The sequence below is a fragment of the Anopheles arabiensis genome, chromosome 3 (genome assembly GCF_016920715.1).
Source record: "Anopheles arabiensis isolate DONGOLA chromosome 3, AaraD3, whole genome shotgun sequence".
NCBI classification, from domain to species: domain Eukaryota; kingdom Metazoa; phylum Arthropoda; class Insecta; order Diptera; family Culicidae; genus Anopheles; species Anopheles arabiensis.
The window spans coordinates 6,616,652-6,632,851 of record NC_053518.1 but is presented as its reverse complement, the minus strand read 5'-3'; the positions used below and the strand labels follow the sequence as shown (position 1 = coordinate 6,632,851).

At 47.9% G+C, this 16,200-nt stretch overlaps 1 protein-coding gene across 2 annotated transcripts in view; it reads right to left on the bottom strand.

Annotated features, from left to right (window-relative positions):
• Positions 1-324: 324 nt before the first annotated feature.
• The window catches only part of LOC120903909 (lateral signaling target protein 2 homolog), a 48,205-nt gene continuing 32,329 nt past the window's right edge, over positions 325-16,200 (bottom strand). For both annotated transcript variants that reach the window (XM_040313582.1, XM_040313580.1), the window contains exon 4: positions 325-1,666. In XM_040313582.1, the coding sequence (XP_040169516.1) occupies positions 1,190-1,666 (477 nt within the window). In that variant the 3' untranslated portion in view covers positions 325-1,189. The remainder of the gene's footprint in view (positions 1,667-16,200) is intronic.

Sequence of the window (16,200 nt, the reverse complement as noted above, 5' to 3'; positions counted from 1 at the left end):
TCAATATTATTTTAAATGGCTTGCGATGTGGATGTCGCCGTCGTCTACAAGCTACTTGAGCGTTTGTCGGAATGTTTGTCGGAAAGTCACATTCCTTCTACACCACATTGCATACTTTCAGGTGCACGGTTGCCCCTAAATGTATGCAATTTGATGTTAACTTTACAGCAGTCCCGTTTCTTCCGTTCTGTTATTTTAGACTTCATTTTAGACTGCTTCTATGCATAACGAGTTCACATTAACGCATTTTATGTTACAATTTAAGTCAGTTGTACATTTTCAAATGTGTTTTTCATTAAAATATAATAAGAAAAAACTGCCTTGTTCATTTGAATTCCATATTTTATTTCATCATTTTCATTTAAACGCTACGCTTGGGAACATATTATTTAGTCGCACATTAGTATATACAGGGGTGACGGAGAGGCTCGTGTGCCCCCGCTTTCCCTTTTTTTGCCTTGCCTGTTGGGGTTTGTTCTATAGAATTTCTCTGTTCGTAACACTTCACATACACCATCATCCATGCGGGACGAACCGTTTGATGGTTCTTTCCCTCCTAACACAAACCTTCACGTCGCGCCCTAGTCGTCCTTCCCACCTTCGAAACCAACTCGATACCATGCATATTTGCTACTAACCAACCTCCAAATGGCTCTTAAGACAGTATGCGCGCACGCGAGTGAATTGAACGATTGGGTTTTTGCCAAAAAAGAACAACGTAATTGTGAAAATTGTATTGTAGAGAGTAAAATACTCGTAAGGTAGCTTTGCTTGACAAACGCGGATTCTGCTCATATGTTTCCCCTTTTCCTCCGAATGCGCGGGGGGGGGGTTCGTCGCCTTCGTTCTCTGTCCCCCTTCTCCACTATAGTCTTCTTCATCAGCTTAAGATTTAATTCTTTTAACGTGACTCTTTTGGTATTTAGATCGCCTAGCTCGCTAGCTCCTGCCGTTCCTGTACCTGGCGCCTGCCCTCTACTTTACAGCTCCCGCATCCCGACCTGCTCTCACAGTCGTCGTGAAATCATCCCTCCCTCCAGGTTCCATCCTCCGATCCGCGCAACCCGATTAATCTAGTTTCACCGGCACCGGCACACACACACACACTAATTGGCAACGATCACTGACTTTTTCTGTTTAGCGGTTTTAACGTTGAAGTTCAACTCTAGTCCAGGGGTCCAGTCCCTCTCTAGACGGGCCGGGACGGTGCCTTTCTGTTCGGAGGCGGTGGAGGTGGCGCTCTCATGCGGGACGACGCAGACGACGAGAGGGTGGTCGAGGATGAGCCGCCCGATTCGTTCGGATTAGGACCGCCGCCGGGAGTTATGTTACCGCCGCCGCCGCCACTGCTACCACCACTCCCCGCCGCACCGGCAATACTGTTCGTAGACGTCTGGAGCTGATGATGGGCTGATGACAGCAGCAGGTGGTGCTGTTGCTGCTGATGCTGCTGCAGCAGCCGATTGGTGCTGTTGTTCGTGGTGGACGAGTCGTCCTCGTCGAGATCGTCGTCCGAGGACACGGAGTTCGCGTCCGAGTTGGACGGTGACGGCGAGGGCGGCGAAAGCGTTTCCTGCTCCTGCAGCATCGTGCGGAACTCTTGGATGGATTCGTTCAGCGCCCACAGCTGCGACAGCAAGGACAGATCGAGTTGCCGAAGGCCGTACTGCGGACGGAAAAGAAGAGAGTAGGAAAAAAATAGAGCAATTAGAGAGTTGCAACTGTGAATAAAGCGATTGGAAATAGGTTCGTTTTGTACCCGCGCAAAGGCAGAGAGATTGATGGGCTCACGCGCGCGCGCCATCTCAATGTCAGATCGATTTCACCCAACTTTTGCACCAAAAACGCATCCAATTTAAGGGGTGCACAAGAAAATGGAGACCCAAAATCAGCAGCAGACACAATCAAACCTCGCTCTATCATTAACACTTTTGCCAGCTATTAAATGGATCATTGAAGGCATCCTCTCTCGACCTGAGAAACCTTTATTTAAGACACCAAGCGCGTCATCATCACCCTAACGGCGTCGAGTTTTGGGGTCAAAGCGTGTCTTGTCCGACCGAACGAAATTATCGTGCTCGGTCACAACGCAACCCCAAAACCTTCCCCGTCCATTACCAACCACCATTAAAAGGTGTGCGCTTGCGTAGTGTGTACTTGAGCTGACACCATTTGACCGGTCGTCAATCGCTGTACTTCGGGGGCTCCCCTCCAGGGGGGGATGAAACACACCTGCACCCAACCCGGCAGCCCGCGGTAAACTGCACTTGACAGCTACCGGCAGCTTAAATGTGATATCGCGATTGAAATCCCACTCAACCACCTCACACAGCAGGGCTGCTGTTGCTGCTGCTGTTTGTGCCGTTCGCTACTATTGAGTGATCGTTTTTCTGTTTTGCCCCTTACGCTGACTCTCTTTTTTTCTATCTATTTCAATTGCAAACCCATTTTTTTTTGCGCACTTCCATTTCGCTTTGCTCCATATTATAATTATAGAACCAATGCAATCCGTCGCTTACCCGCGGGACTAGGGGACGGCGGTGTGCGCAACCAGTTGATCTTGAGGAGCGTGTGTCGGCGGTAGGAGGTTGTGTTTTATTTGCGAAACGGTGAAAGCTATATTATTGCCGCTGTGTTTGGACACTTTAGCAAGTGTGCAGCAAGGCGCACTCTTCCAGGCGCACGGCACTGCAGGAAGCGAACGAGCCTTTTCCTTGTGATTTTTATTGACCGAGAGCGAGAGCTAAAGATCGCCAGCAAGTGACACATGCGCGTACGTTGGTTGGTCAGTAAGTAAAACAAATTGAGGATTAAATCACCCAATAGAGACAAATAATTATTTGTCACATCGAACGGACACCTTATTCGTACGCTTTTATTAAGTGTATTGCATAACTTTAGGGGCATATAGCAGCCCTTTATGATTGCTACCTAAACGAGCTTGTTTTGCGTCTTCAAATCGTTGCAAAAAGAAATCTATCCACAAAGTAAGATTTAATACCACACAGGACAAGCAATTGCATCCAGCTTTCATATTTAATTTCCCATAAAAAGCGAAAAAACACTCCAATTAAACCCGTTTTGAACGATCGAGAAAAGCATGCAAATACGGCTGAAATTGCGCTAATGATATTCGCGCGCTCAGCGACAAAAAGACGTAACGTAAAACTGATGCAACTTAATCGCGCCCGGATGTCCCCGCGTGTGCTGCAGCCCGCCTAAAGGAAACAATTATTAATGCATTTTAGAAGAAAAAACACGTCCACATCCTACCACCAATCGATCGTTTACTATAAAATGCAAACCAGCTCAGCGTAGTGCGCGCGCCCTTCCAAGCGGGGGTTTACATAACACAGCGGAACGATCGTCCCCCCCCCCCCCCCCCCCCGATGGACGATGATGCCAGTTAGGCGGTAATAAGGATTAGCACTCCGTGCCCAAGTTTGTGTTGGGTTTATTGGCGTAATTGAACCTGCCGGCGGCCTGGTGGCGAGCGGCGTGTGCATTCAATTACTCATCCGTAAGACCATCCGATAATTGTGCATGATTCAGAGTGCAACTCCGCCGCTGCACCCTGTGTACCAACTACTATTGCACCGGCTTCTATTTTTAATCATTTATTTTAGTACCATCACCTCTCACCTCCCTCACCTTGCCAGTAGTACGCACCACACGCATTCTTGCGCCGCACTCTTAGAATCGTTATTGAAAAGAATTTAACTGTTATGCTCGCCTCTGGTGTGATGGAACATAAACACGTCAGCCTAACTGTACAACGGCCTTCTCCTCCTCTACGGCTCGCTGGGGCTAAAATCGCTCCTAATTGTGATGATAAAAACGAAAAACGACATTCTTCCGATCGCATCGATGAGTTAATAGTGGTTCCCCGCTACCGCTCGCACTCTTTACAGCATAATTATGCAATGCGTCGTCGTCGTGTACTCTATATCCCTTGCCAGCCCAAGGCCACGTCTCCTCCACCGACAGGGAGCTGTGAGCACCCTAAAACGGTAGTTGTTCTCGCAGGCGGCAGTAACAGGTTCGTTCTCTTCCTTATTCCACCCAGCGCGCTACACTTTCATTTGTACCGCGAACACGCACGCAGCGGGGAGAGCCGCAATTTAGCATAAAATCAGTACCGCCACCACACATCGATCGACATTCGCCGCCGTTCTTGGTGGCGTTCTCGGGTGGCGCAGTAAAGCGTACATTGACCTTGCACTGGGGAGGGGACTTGGGGGATGAAAAGCAGTGCTGCGCGCAAGCATACAACATTACAGCATGTTTTTTTCTGTTCTGTTCTGTTCTGTTCTGAAGCTAACGGGATCGAAAACGAGCGAGCGAACGATACTCCACAGAACCGATGAGGCTCAACCGTGACTGACCATTAAAACGGAATCGCGTCACACACACACACACAGCCAGCCGGCAGCCAGGAACGGAATGATGATGAGCCTTTGCGCCGTGTACTCACAACTATGTCCGCAGCATAGCAATGAAAGCAAATTGCAGCAGAGCACACACCCATGCCCAACTGCCCCTTTTCGTCCTTTCGTTTTCCACCTCGACCACCACTATCCATCCCCATTGGCTTTAAATCGGGCGGCAAAGGGGTAGCATAAACGGTTGCAATTGCTGAGAAAATGGGCAAAACATGGGGCATGCTACAGTATTGCGTAAGCAGTTTTTTTTTACAAAATTTAATAGTGCCAAGGTGAAGAAGCGCAAGGGAGAAGACGGAGGGAGAAACATCATGCACAGAATGATATTTTCGATGCTTACTTCTTTTTTGCTGCCAAATTGGAGTGTGTGGGGCAAGGCAAAGGAGAGAGAAAAAATGGGTTTCCCTGCCCGGAAAATTAAGAGCAATTTTCAACACATTCAGCGCGCGAATGAAGATCGTTTGATTATTTGTCTATATGCTTCATTGCGATCATTCGTAGGTTGTTGTTGTTGTTGTGGAGGTTCGGGTAAGAGGATCGGTACACCTCTACACACTCGTTCACTCTCGATTACGGTAACGTTTTGGGGCTTAAAGAGAGATTTCCATTTTTGTGCTGTAAATGATCGCATTTAGTTGGAAACTATCCCAATTCGTTTGATTGGTTTAAGTTTTTGTTCTGCTATAATCACAATCCGCCTAGAAGTATGCAAACTACTCGACAATGTGATCGTTTTTAGAGGTTTTTAGACCTTAAAACCGCTAAAAAGGTTCATTTTCTTCAAATGTGAATAAACATTGCACAACTTCTTTAAAGCCAAGATTTTCAACCCCACTCTGCCAGCATTGTAAAGCCGAATATACTTAAGGAGCAGCGTTTAAAGCTAACTAACACAAATGCCCATAAGGCACTTAACGCTGCTTCGGGTAGGTAAATATTACGATAACCTCAAACTCAATTATTCCATTTGAGCGTCCGCTCTCACCTCGCACCCCCCCCCCCCCCACACCAGTCCTCAGCCACGCTTCATTTCCATTTTCTCCGGTTCATCCAAGCTTCCCTCTCCCAATGTTCCACCCCGCCGCTCATCAGCCTAAAGTGGCAAAGCATCGAGGGGGTAACGCTAACGGCTTCAAGGTCAATGCCGCGAAAATGATTCATTAATTTTGAGCTATTGCCAGTGTTCGGAAGAAGGTAAAGAAACGAGAAGATGGGACACAAAACAAGATGAGATGCTCATCGTTTTTTGCCTCTTCAATCTTCTTTCTGTTGTATGCGAAACATACAATGGCTTGACAGTAAGATGGATTGTTGGAGCAGACGGTGGACTTCCTACTCTCTACGCACATCACAGCACATCATCTTTTGCTACTTCCGCTCCATCTTTGACCTCGCCGAAAGCCTTTCACATTGTGCCATCCTCTTTCACTCACACACGATGCAAAGTAATTCCACCCCAAAACAAAAAGGAAACTCTTGCTGTCTACCGGCGGGGAAAGCTACACACACGTGCTCACAATAAAGCAACCGCAATGACGCAATCGGCCGCTTCTGTCGGCCAATCAATCGGTCAGTTATTAGTGAATAATTTGTACCGTTTAATCGAGGCCGCCGGTTCGTTTGTTTCGACTTCTTTTGGTACTGTTTGGCGCGCCGGCTCACCTTTACACGAACGACCACGACGAAAGGAAGACCCCACCAGCTTCATACCGAACACATTGTCTTGCAATTCATCATTCCATCAGCATTAAAGACCGACAGAAAAAAGCAACCGCAACAACACCTAATTGTCCGCATTTGCTAGAATATTTATAAGCGCTGAGAAGATTCTGACTTTCAGCGCAATTTAACCAGTCAAGGAGAAACGTCCTCTCTCTCTGTGTCGCTGTGGCTGAAGGTAATCGACCAAACCGACTGGAACTGGTGCGCGTGGGAGTTACGCATTTACTCCGTATTTTTTTCCGAAAAATGCTGCAAAAATTGTCCGCTACCCACACGACAATTGGCTGCTCCGAGAGCGGTTGCCCGCGAAGAAGGACGACCCGCCCGAGGACGAGCCACCAAAGAATCTGCGCCAGTGATCGTTCGTTATACGGCAAAGGCTTATTATTATTTACCATTTTTACTCCCCCCGGCCCTCATGTTTCCATGCACGAAAGCTTCCAATAGCTTCGCCGTGAACTATCGCCGGTTCTCTCCCCCTCTGTATCCGAAACGGGGGGTGACTTTGAGGTTGAACAATATGGTTGTCAGGGGCATCATCCACCGTCGACTTGACGTGTGGCGTTAAATGGCGATTTGATCGACAATTATGCAGCCATTTAAGCGCCGCAAAGTGGCAACTCATCTTCAGAGATTTGACCGATCGAGCACGAAAGGGGAGTGCTCGACCCCACACAGCAAAATGAGGCGAAAAATGCGGCTTTTTTCGCCCGCCATTTCTAACAAACGCAAGCTCAAGCCCTCGGAGAGTCCGTTTTCCCATCCCGTGGCGAGGCGGCGTGTGTGTATGATTTGCGTAATAACAGCCTTTTAGCGGCTTTTAAGAAGGCCTTACTCTTTGCAAGAAGCAATCAATAAAAAAAAGTGCGTTCTCTTTTTGCCTTTGCAATTGTTCTACCTAATTGCTGCTTCTCAGTCTAGCCCCTTCTTTTCGTGGGGAGGTTACACAACGGGAAAAATCGAGAACAACTAATTCCACACATGTAGCATGACTCACGCCGCGTACGCGTACGCGAAAATTCACCCCTCAAAATCAGAACGCAACGAATAGAAATGGCATTTCAGGTTGAGGTGGAATGCTTGGTGCATATCTAATTCCGAAATAGCAACAAACGGTTGTCGGAGTTGTCGTTCAACCTTTTAAATCGCCAAGGCAGTGAAGGCAGGCGCCAACAAGATGCAACGGAAAGATCAACGTACCGTCACTATAGCGCTAGAGCTGGCGGCTCTATTTTCGGGCTAAAACGAGCAAAAGGATTTATCGATCGTTCGACGCACTCTTCCTACGATCTTGTAAATTTCACCAAAAACACAACACCAACTTGGAGACAAGTGGACATTACCATTTTATCCACAGTCGCCGCTTTGTTCCATTACGAAAACCCAGAGCTCCACAGAGAGTGGAGAGATGCTAATCGGTTCTTTCTCCTCCAAAACCAAATACGGTCGTCGCTAGAGCTGCTCCGGACCAATCGACCCCGAAAATATGATTTCTGTTTTGCAAAAGCAAACTGAGGTGACAGTTTGCGTTTGCGTTTGCCGCCACAACCGCCCCTAATTAGGTTAGTGTCGAGTTAGCGAGCGTGTTTTCGTAACCCCGACGACGACGACGCACGCACGAGACCAATGTGTGTTTGGTACCAATTTTCGACCGGTGCCTGCTGACCATTTCTGAAATGTAGCTTCTCCTAATTTGCTCACCCATGCAATGCTCCAACCCAAAACACCGCCACCGTGAGATTAGCATCTGTTTTAAGGAGTTGGCGCGAGCTTTGGCGAGGTCGCTTGCGAGAGTCGCTTATTGTCTTGCACGTTCAGTTTGTTTTTCGGAGGGTGATCTTACGACATATCTTTTGGAGTTCGATTTTCTGGGCGGTTTCCTTTCCAAAACTGTGTCTATTTAATGCTCTGCCAAACGTTATAAAGTTATATTTTAAGAACACGTTCTATGGAACTGCCTGTTATCTGTCCCCGGTCCCCGGGCTTCGTGTGGATCCCTCCACATGATCGCACCAACGCTTTATGGCGCTATAAAAATGACATACGAAACGGGACAGCCGTAACATAAACGTCACTTCAGCTCACGATCGTTCATCTAGGCGCTCTCACTTGCAAAGGTCCAGACGAAAGGAAAACCTCCGTGCGGATCATAAATTCGTTTACAACTCCAAACTCCAAACACGTCCCACGAAAAACCCCAAGTAGCAGTACGGCCTTTACCGACGATAAAAATAGCCTCCCGCCCGCGAGAACTAAACGCCGGCGGGCCTGATCTAGAAGTGGGGAATGACTCCTCTGATGTTAGTTGAAAATCATACCACACAACGTCCAAGTCATAGCGCCACCACGCACCGAATGTGTCGCGCCCCCAACACATCACACACTGAGGCGCCTAAAGTACCTACACAAACAGAGCGCGCAAAGGCAGGCAGCCAACTCCAATGGAAAGGAATGTTTTAGAATGGCGTTTTCCTTGCCGCACCTCTTTTCTAATCGGTAAGGAGTTGAGTCGCCGGGGTGGGCCTACTAGGTACTAGGTAGGTCGTCCAAGTAGAAATGGCATATCACCGTCGTCGTTGTGTCGCGCGCGCACCGTCGTCTTTGCGATCGTTGTGTTTATTTCTTTTCAAAATACACACACCACGCGATAGCCCGCACCAACCAACCGGTTGGAAGAAGTCAAACGGAACGGAGCGCGCACGGGGTAATTATAAAGTTTCATTTGTACAGAGTCGCGTGAAGGTGTTTTCATTTGGTATGTGCAGTTAATGCATACCTAACGCCACCCAGCAGCAGCTCTGTCTCCGCCGTTCCAGTGCATTTAAATTGAAAGTGACATTGGGCAGCTCTCCCCGCGAGTAGGAGAGAGAGACAGAAAAAAGGGAAAGTTCTAAATTGTTTACAAGTGCCCTTAATTAAATCGCGTTCGAATGCAAGATTTAAACAATAAGAATTGAGAAAAGTAGTGCCTCAAGCTGATCGAAATTGAATCGAAATTAAACCCAAAAGTCCCAACTTTATGCAAAAACTCGTACTCATAGATACGCATTTCCAAGGTATCACATCATTAATTGGATAGGCAAAACCCAACCTCAGCAAACGCATATTCGCTTGCCCTATCATTGCTCATCAACCTTGAAAACCTTGTACCGATATCCGGGCTGATTTGCCTCGGGGGAAAAACACACACAATTTGCACAGAAGTTGATTTGACTCATCGCCGCGTCCCACTGGGAGCAACCGTTATTAATTTCTCCAGGCACGTACAGAACACGCAACGCCACCATGCCGGCGCACCTTGCATCTCTAACAAAGCCCCACACGTCAGTCGATCGGTCGGGAATGGATGTCGAGCTTGATTAGCATACATTTGAATGGCTAATTTCCACTCCGGGTCCGGGTGGCGAGTTCAATAGCGTGCTAATAGAGTATCACCACGACCTGTGCAACATCATCGAGCTGACATGTAGTTCAATGTCCCAGAGAACACTCCTGGGACACCGTTATGGCAGCCATACAGCATACAGAGTCGTCGGATGGCACGCACCGTCTATTAGCAGTGGTCAAACGAACCAATCATCAATCAGACTGTTTGAGACCTTTCATTTTTTCTGCTTACCACTTACTGTATCATGTATTGATTGTGCTTCCTTACCGATCATTAGATCAACGAGAAGTTCAACCTTCAAAAGGTGAACCTTCAATTGTGCAGAGTGAAGAATGAGACATCATCACGTTAAACACCTTCCCTTGTTTTCTTCGCTGCGGCAGCGATCTGACTTTCACTCGACATTGATCGACGCAGTACAGTAGCGCGTTGAAAGCGCGGGAAGAGAGAGAATCGATTGCAACATTATCCATAAAGATCCACCGCTGCCAACCACTACGTGTGGAAGCCATAAAGAAGCCATTCCAATCCAATCCCCCATACAAATTATGATCGTGGTGTGGTGTGGGCCGTTGAAACCATATCGCAGCATGAAGATCTCACATGACGGATACGTTCATCCCTCGGAATGATTTAATTAAACAAACACTAATTTCGAGTTCTTGCCGTCTGGCACACCCTCATTCTACCAAAAAAGGGCATTTTCACCACCGCACGATAACTTCCAATTTTACGCACAGCAGCCTATTTGTTCGTATTTAATTAACGCCGATGTAGCATTAAGGGCTTCTTGGTGGCAGGAAGAGGCTCTCCCAACTCATCCTAATTGCCACTGGAATGCCTAGCCAAAGCTGATTATGCGTTCCAGAGGAGAAGGGTCCAGCGGGGTTCCCGCATCAAAACTCAGAACGCGCTCCACTCTTCTCTCTGTAATGATCGTGGGATTAACACAACATGTCTAGACCACTATCAAGGCGGGTCGTTGTTCGCTTCTCCTCCCTGGGGATCGTGCACAAAGACTGCTGAGTGCGGACACAGCGAGCGACGACGCGATCTTGTGTCCCGGAGGGCCCTATCTTGAGCTGCTGCTATAATATGGCTAATAGGACACGATTAAGAAAGCAGTCGCCGCGCGGGTGGTATCCTTCTCGATCCGGCACCGGATTACCGGATCATCGTCGTAACGCGATAGCTTCCTTCCCGGATCTTGCACATCTCGCACAAGAACGGCGGTATCTCTTGTGCCTCTCTCGTTTGTCATCGCAAGCACGCTGTCGTCGGTGTCCACCAGAACCAACTATCATCAATTTTCTGTTCTTTCTCCTCCTCGGCGCAACGAAGAGTTGTCCAACAGCAACGGTTTCCCGTTTGTAATGGAAATTTGATTGGAAAGGAGCTGCTGCTCCACCAGCGACATAATCAGTGTGTTTAGCAAACAAGAACAGCTGCCTATCACGACATTAATGGGATACACCATCATTAAATTGTGATTATTTTCAGCGCCGTGTGCCGATGATGCCGTGCGCCTTGGGACATAAATTATGAGGAATGAGAAATAATCTACTGCTCTAAAGCCCCTGTGTGCCGATCGGATGAAATATGATGACAATCGTATGCTTTTTAACGGGCTCTTTATCCACGAGTTCCTTAAATAGATTTTTCCCTAATGATCGCAATTATGCTTGGAGGGCGACAGCCAAACACACAGGCCTTGTTTCTATTTCTGTGTCCAAGTTTTTCCCACGCACTTGTTTCCCCTTCCCGATCGAACCCAAAAGCTAGCGGATCGAACTAGCAATAAATCATTTGGTTGTCAGCAGTACGCACCACCGAGAGCCGGAAATTGTTCATAAGTTTCAATAAATGTAACCCGGCCCGGCAATAAACGAACCCATATCATAAAGCAGTTCTATGAGCCATTTCCAAATTAACAACACCACCCCAGAGTGGGCAATATCGGAGGTTTAGAGCTCACTTTTCCAGCTTGATAACTTCAGAGTGTAACACAGCGCGCAGGGCTATTACCCTCCCAACTGCCCCACCTCACAAAACGAGTTTCAAACAAGCTTTGGCGAGGGTGGTGGGCAATAACAAAACTACAATAACAACAACCTGAAAACACAATCGAACTCGATCGAACTGATACCGACCGATGTCCTCATATGTCGATGTATCGAGCCTCAATGCGCAAGTGCGTTTGTGTGCGTATTACTACGCCATCATGACACTACACGCACACGCACATTTGGAAAACAAAAGCCAACAATTGCTCCGACCCTTATGCAATCTTATGCTCGAGAGAGTGAGGTCAATATATGGGCGCTTCCGTGCCCGCTGTGCAACTTCGAGAAAACGACGCCCTAAAGACTCCCTCCTCCTTCTGATTGCTGCGTTGTGGTGCGCTACCTTTTCTTTTATTGTTGCTAACTCCCCCCAAAAAAACGTTCGCGTGCTAAGCCTCGTGGAACGAGCCGGTGTGTCTTCACGGTGGAGGCTCCCACCTCAACGCGGGTGGAGGCGCACACTGTGAGCTAATGTGGCGCGCTTTGCGAAGGGTGACGGGCGGCTTACCAATCATAACACGTCATAAATTTTCCTAACTTCTGCTCTTTTTGGCATTGAAAGTGGGCTGGCTTCGCTTTTTTGCTGCTGTGTGTTTTGGGCTTTAAAGTATTGCAATTTAAAGATTACAATATGTTGGGAGTGTCACAAGTGTGTTACATCAGTGTCAGCTTGGTATCAGTTAACTAACTGCACACAACCTCTTCAAGTTCGTCGTCTAATTGCAACGCAGTTACCCTCTCCAAATGGTCTTTTTTGGACAACTGAAACAAAGAACGTTCGCTCCATTAGTTACACTCTACGCCGACGAAAAAGGTCATCCGGCAAGCATAACAAACATAAAAAAAAACAAAGAAAAACAACCAAATCCTGGCTACAGTTACTATTTGTACCCTGATCTCTCCACAACCCGCCGTTGAAGTCACCCCGATCGCATTGATCGGTTTGTGAATGTTTAATTAACGTAACGGTATCCTCTCGTGTGGGTCACCACCATCGAGTGGGCCTTTTTTTGTTGTTGTTGTTGCTCTCCGTTCCCACCGATAGCGGCACAAGAAGCCGGCAATGAAACGGAACGGAAAACTAAATTAAACGCACCACACTCGGACGACCACTATGTGCCTGCGTCGTTTGTTTACATAACGCAAAGCAAATTGAAATTGAACCAAGGCACCAGTACCGAAGCACCTTCTTCGGAGATCTTTGCGTTGGAAGGCCTCTCTCTCTTTCTTTCTCGGATGAACGAACAAAAGGTATGCAAATGCACGACCCAACGAACCCCACGGCCGAAGAACGAACAACGAGACACCTTGGTGACGATTCGGTGCGCACGGTCACTCGGAACGAACCTATCTCGCGTACGCCTTCATCAGTTCACATGGTTTTCCACCGACCATCCATCGACGGTACACAACACACGTAGCGCGAGGTTCACCTTCTACAGGAGGCAACGCAAGCACGCAAGCTCTAAATTGGCCCCAATGATTATAAATGTTCAAAATCATTAGCCTATTACAATTATCCCATAAGCAGCCCTCCCAGTTTGGAAAGGAGCTGGAGCGACTGAAGCGAACACCACACATCGGAGCGCTTCGGACTGTTGTTATTCAAGCAATAAAGTTGGGCCCCTTCTAGGTCCTTCTCTACCGGGTTAGGTCAGTAGGTAATTTTCAACTCCGAAGCTTCACATATCTAGGTTCCTATGGTAAAAGAGAGGGCTCTTGCGAGGCCCCCAACAATCCACCAATGAAACGATTCAAAATCAATTTTCAAGCAATGTTGGGGGGGATCTTTTGCTTCTTGCTTCTTCACCTCATAACCGATAACCGATCGTTAAGGGTAGAGGCATGGAGATTGCAAACATAATTGGTCGCGGAGGGTAGGCGATATTCGCTAGCGAGTAATTGATCGTGGCTCGTTGCAAACCAAACAATTGCGTTGAATAACCAAGACGCATGATCTTGGTGTGTTTTGACCTATTTCTCTCTATTCTCCACTAGCTTCCAAGAAGAGTCCTCCTGCTGATGAGGCGCATCCCTAAAGACGGCTTGAGTCGGCTCGAACAACGCACATCGCGATGATTGCGAATCATATCAGAGGATGTTGTGCTTTGAATGTTGTAGCAGCAGTAGCCACCTTAAACAAAAAACGAAAGGTTATGTCACTTTCGCCACTTCGCTGACCAGTTGTCTCGTCGTCGTGCTCTAGAGGGCGTGCGCCTCTTAGCGCCTCAGTTTAAGCGCCAGCAGCATTGCATGGTTTCATGGCATTGCATTACAACCCATTTACAATTACTCCACCTGCTGCTGCCCTGTGCTTAGCCGGGTGTAACATTTCCGCAAATCGGCACACACAAACGCCGGTCCAAAACCATGTCCAAATGTGGCTCGCTTCAAACGGATCTTGCTCGCTTCAGCCCGTAATCGGCCACAAAACACTCTGCTCTGTTGGTAAGGGCGTCGAGAGATCTTCCTATCGACACGAGTTAAACGAGCTGAAATGAACGAAATGGAACGGGTGAGCTACATTCAGCTTCTTTGCTTCGCTTATAAATATTACTTACGACATCGGCTCATAAAATCTCTCACGACGTGTTTGACTTCAATTTCAATTGCATTAGATTCAGCATCGCTTTGATCCCGTTGCCATGTGCCCCTTGTGGCTAGAAGGGGACGCGTGTATCAACACACACACAGACGTTTTCTGTGGCAGTGCAATTTCATTTTTGACACACTTTTCAATCCGCCTTATGCTTCTCCCGTGACGACGATGGCGACACAAACTCCAACCGATATGCAAACACGCCGCAGTGTGTGTGTGTCAATGTATCCGATTACTTGGCACATTTCCGGCTCCGGTCGCCACCAATCACAAACAAAGACACCTCGCACCAAGAGACTTTCCGTTGGCCACGGGCCAACAACACCAACAACACGTGCTCCCTTGTAATCTCCTCCCAACGATGCGGTTTTTTTGCCGATACACACAATGGCACCCATTTCTGCATTCTGCGCCGTGTGTGTGTGTGTGCCATTTGATCGACATCTTCCGTGCTTTGGTACGCATTTCGCTTACAATCTCCCTCCCTTTGGACGCTCTCTCTGGAAGGTGAAACTGCGAGTTAGCGATATTGCGAAAAACACGCAATTGCAGCATCCGGAGGAGAGCGATCGAGCGATCCGGCGGGGAGTTTGGCGACCACTAGGCACGGCACCGCACCGCAAACCTTTCAATTTGCGGTTGCAAACAGAGACAGACACACATATAATTATGAAAAATAAATAAACCGACCCCGCAGTACACACCTCACTGTGTGTGTGTGTCAGCGTCAGTCGGGTGTGGAAAAGCGTTCCAATCGTTGGTGGTTGACGTCCACGTGCCACATCTACCGTGCAATGATATGCAATAAAAACGGCCACAGGAGCCAAATACCACAGATCTGTTAGTCTCTTGCCCCTATCCCGCAAGCAGCCACCAGCCTCAAAAGACGACAGAGACTTTGAACGATAAATCAGGCTTGGGCTCGGTTGCAAACGGTCAGCCAGTGCCAGGCGTTCGCTTCCTTGATGATTTCATACCGAAGGAAATCGTGTTGCTGCCGTGGGCACTCCGAAATGGAAAAACTGGAACTGCCGGAAAATGGACACACTCTCACACACACGACCTGTGGGGAGAAGGCGGCGCAAAAACAATTAACTATGATTAATTGAGACAATTTGATTGCTATTTAGAGACCAACGCACACACACACCAGGCACTGGGAGCTGGAGATCCCCGTGTTTTCGCTTTCGCCAGTGCTCTTCGATAGCGCAAACGATCTATTTATATCGTCTATGATCGATAAATAACGACACAGCGTAAACCAGAAGGGAAAAGGAGGAGGAGGACGCCTTCTGCTCGACTCGTTTCCGTATGCAAAATAAGTCATTTCGGAGAAGAAATCTGGTTTTCTGGGCCCTCTGCACTGGGTGGGTGTGCGCTGACATGATCAGGTAGTGGTGCACCAGCACAAGGGAAACGAGACCGAGCAACCGATGCGAGTGCCCACAATCTGTCACTGGAAACGTAAATTTAATTAGAGATCGTAATATGACAACATCTCTCTCCCCCCTCCACCTAAGGAAGCCTCCAGCCGCCAAGATTTTCATAAATTTCATGTAATACCCACGGGCATCGGGGCGAGATTGTGGATAAGAAGCGTGTGCAACGATAGAGAGTTTAGCTTTCAACCCACTTCAACGCGTCTTTCTTACATACTAGAGGACACAGCTACCGGAATTCACCGGGACTTGACGGAACGGTCCAACAGCGCAACTTGACGCACCACGCGCACACGCACTCCGTTATCGGATAAGGCCAAAAACGGAAGGTTTTAATTGAAGTTGACACTTGTCTTGCATGCTGCTGGCAAGCGTCCCAGGGAACATGCGGAGCCAGTGAGTTAATGCTGGCACCGAAAATGAAAGTACATTCGTCTAGGGGTAGGGGATTAAGGCGTCTAGTAGAAAAAAGCTTGTCCACAAGCGTTGGATTGCTCGTAACGAGTGTCACAAGAGTGTTGTCTTTGTAGTTAGAAAATTCCCGATC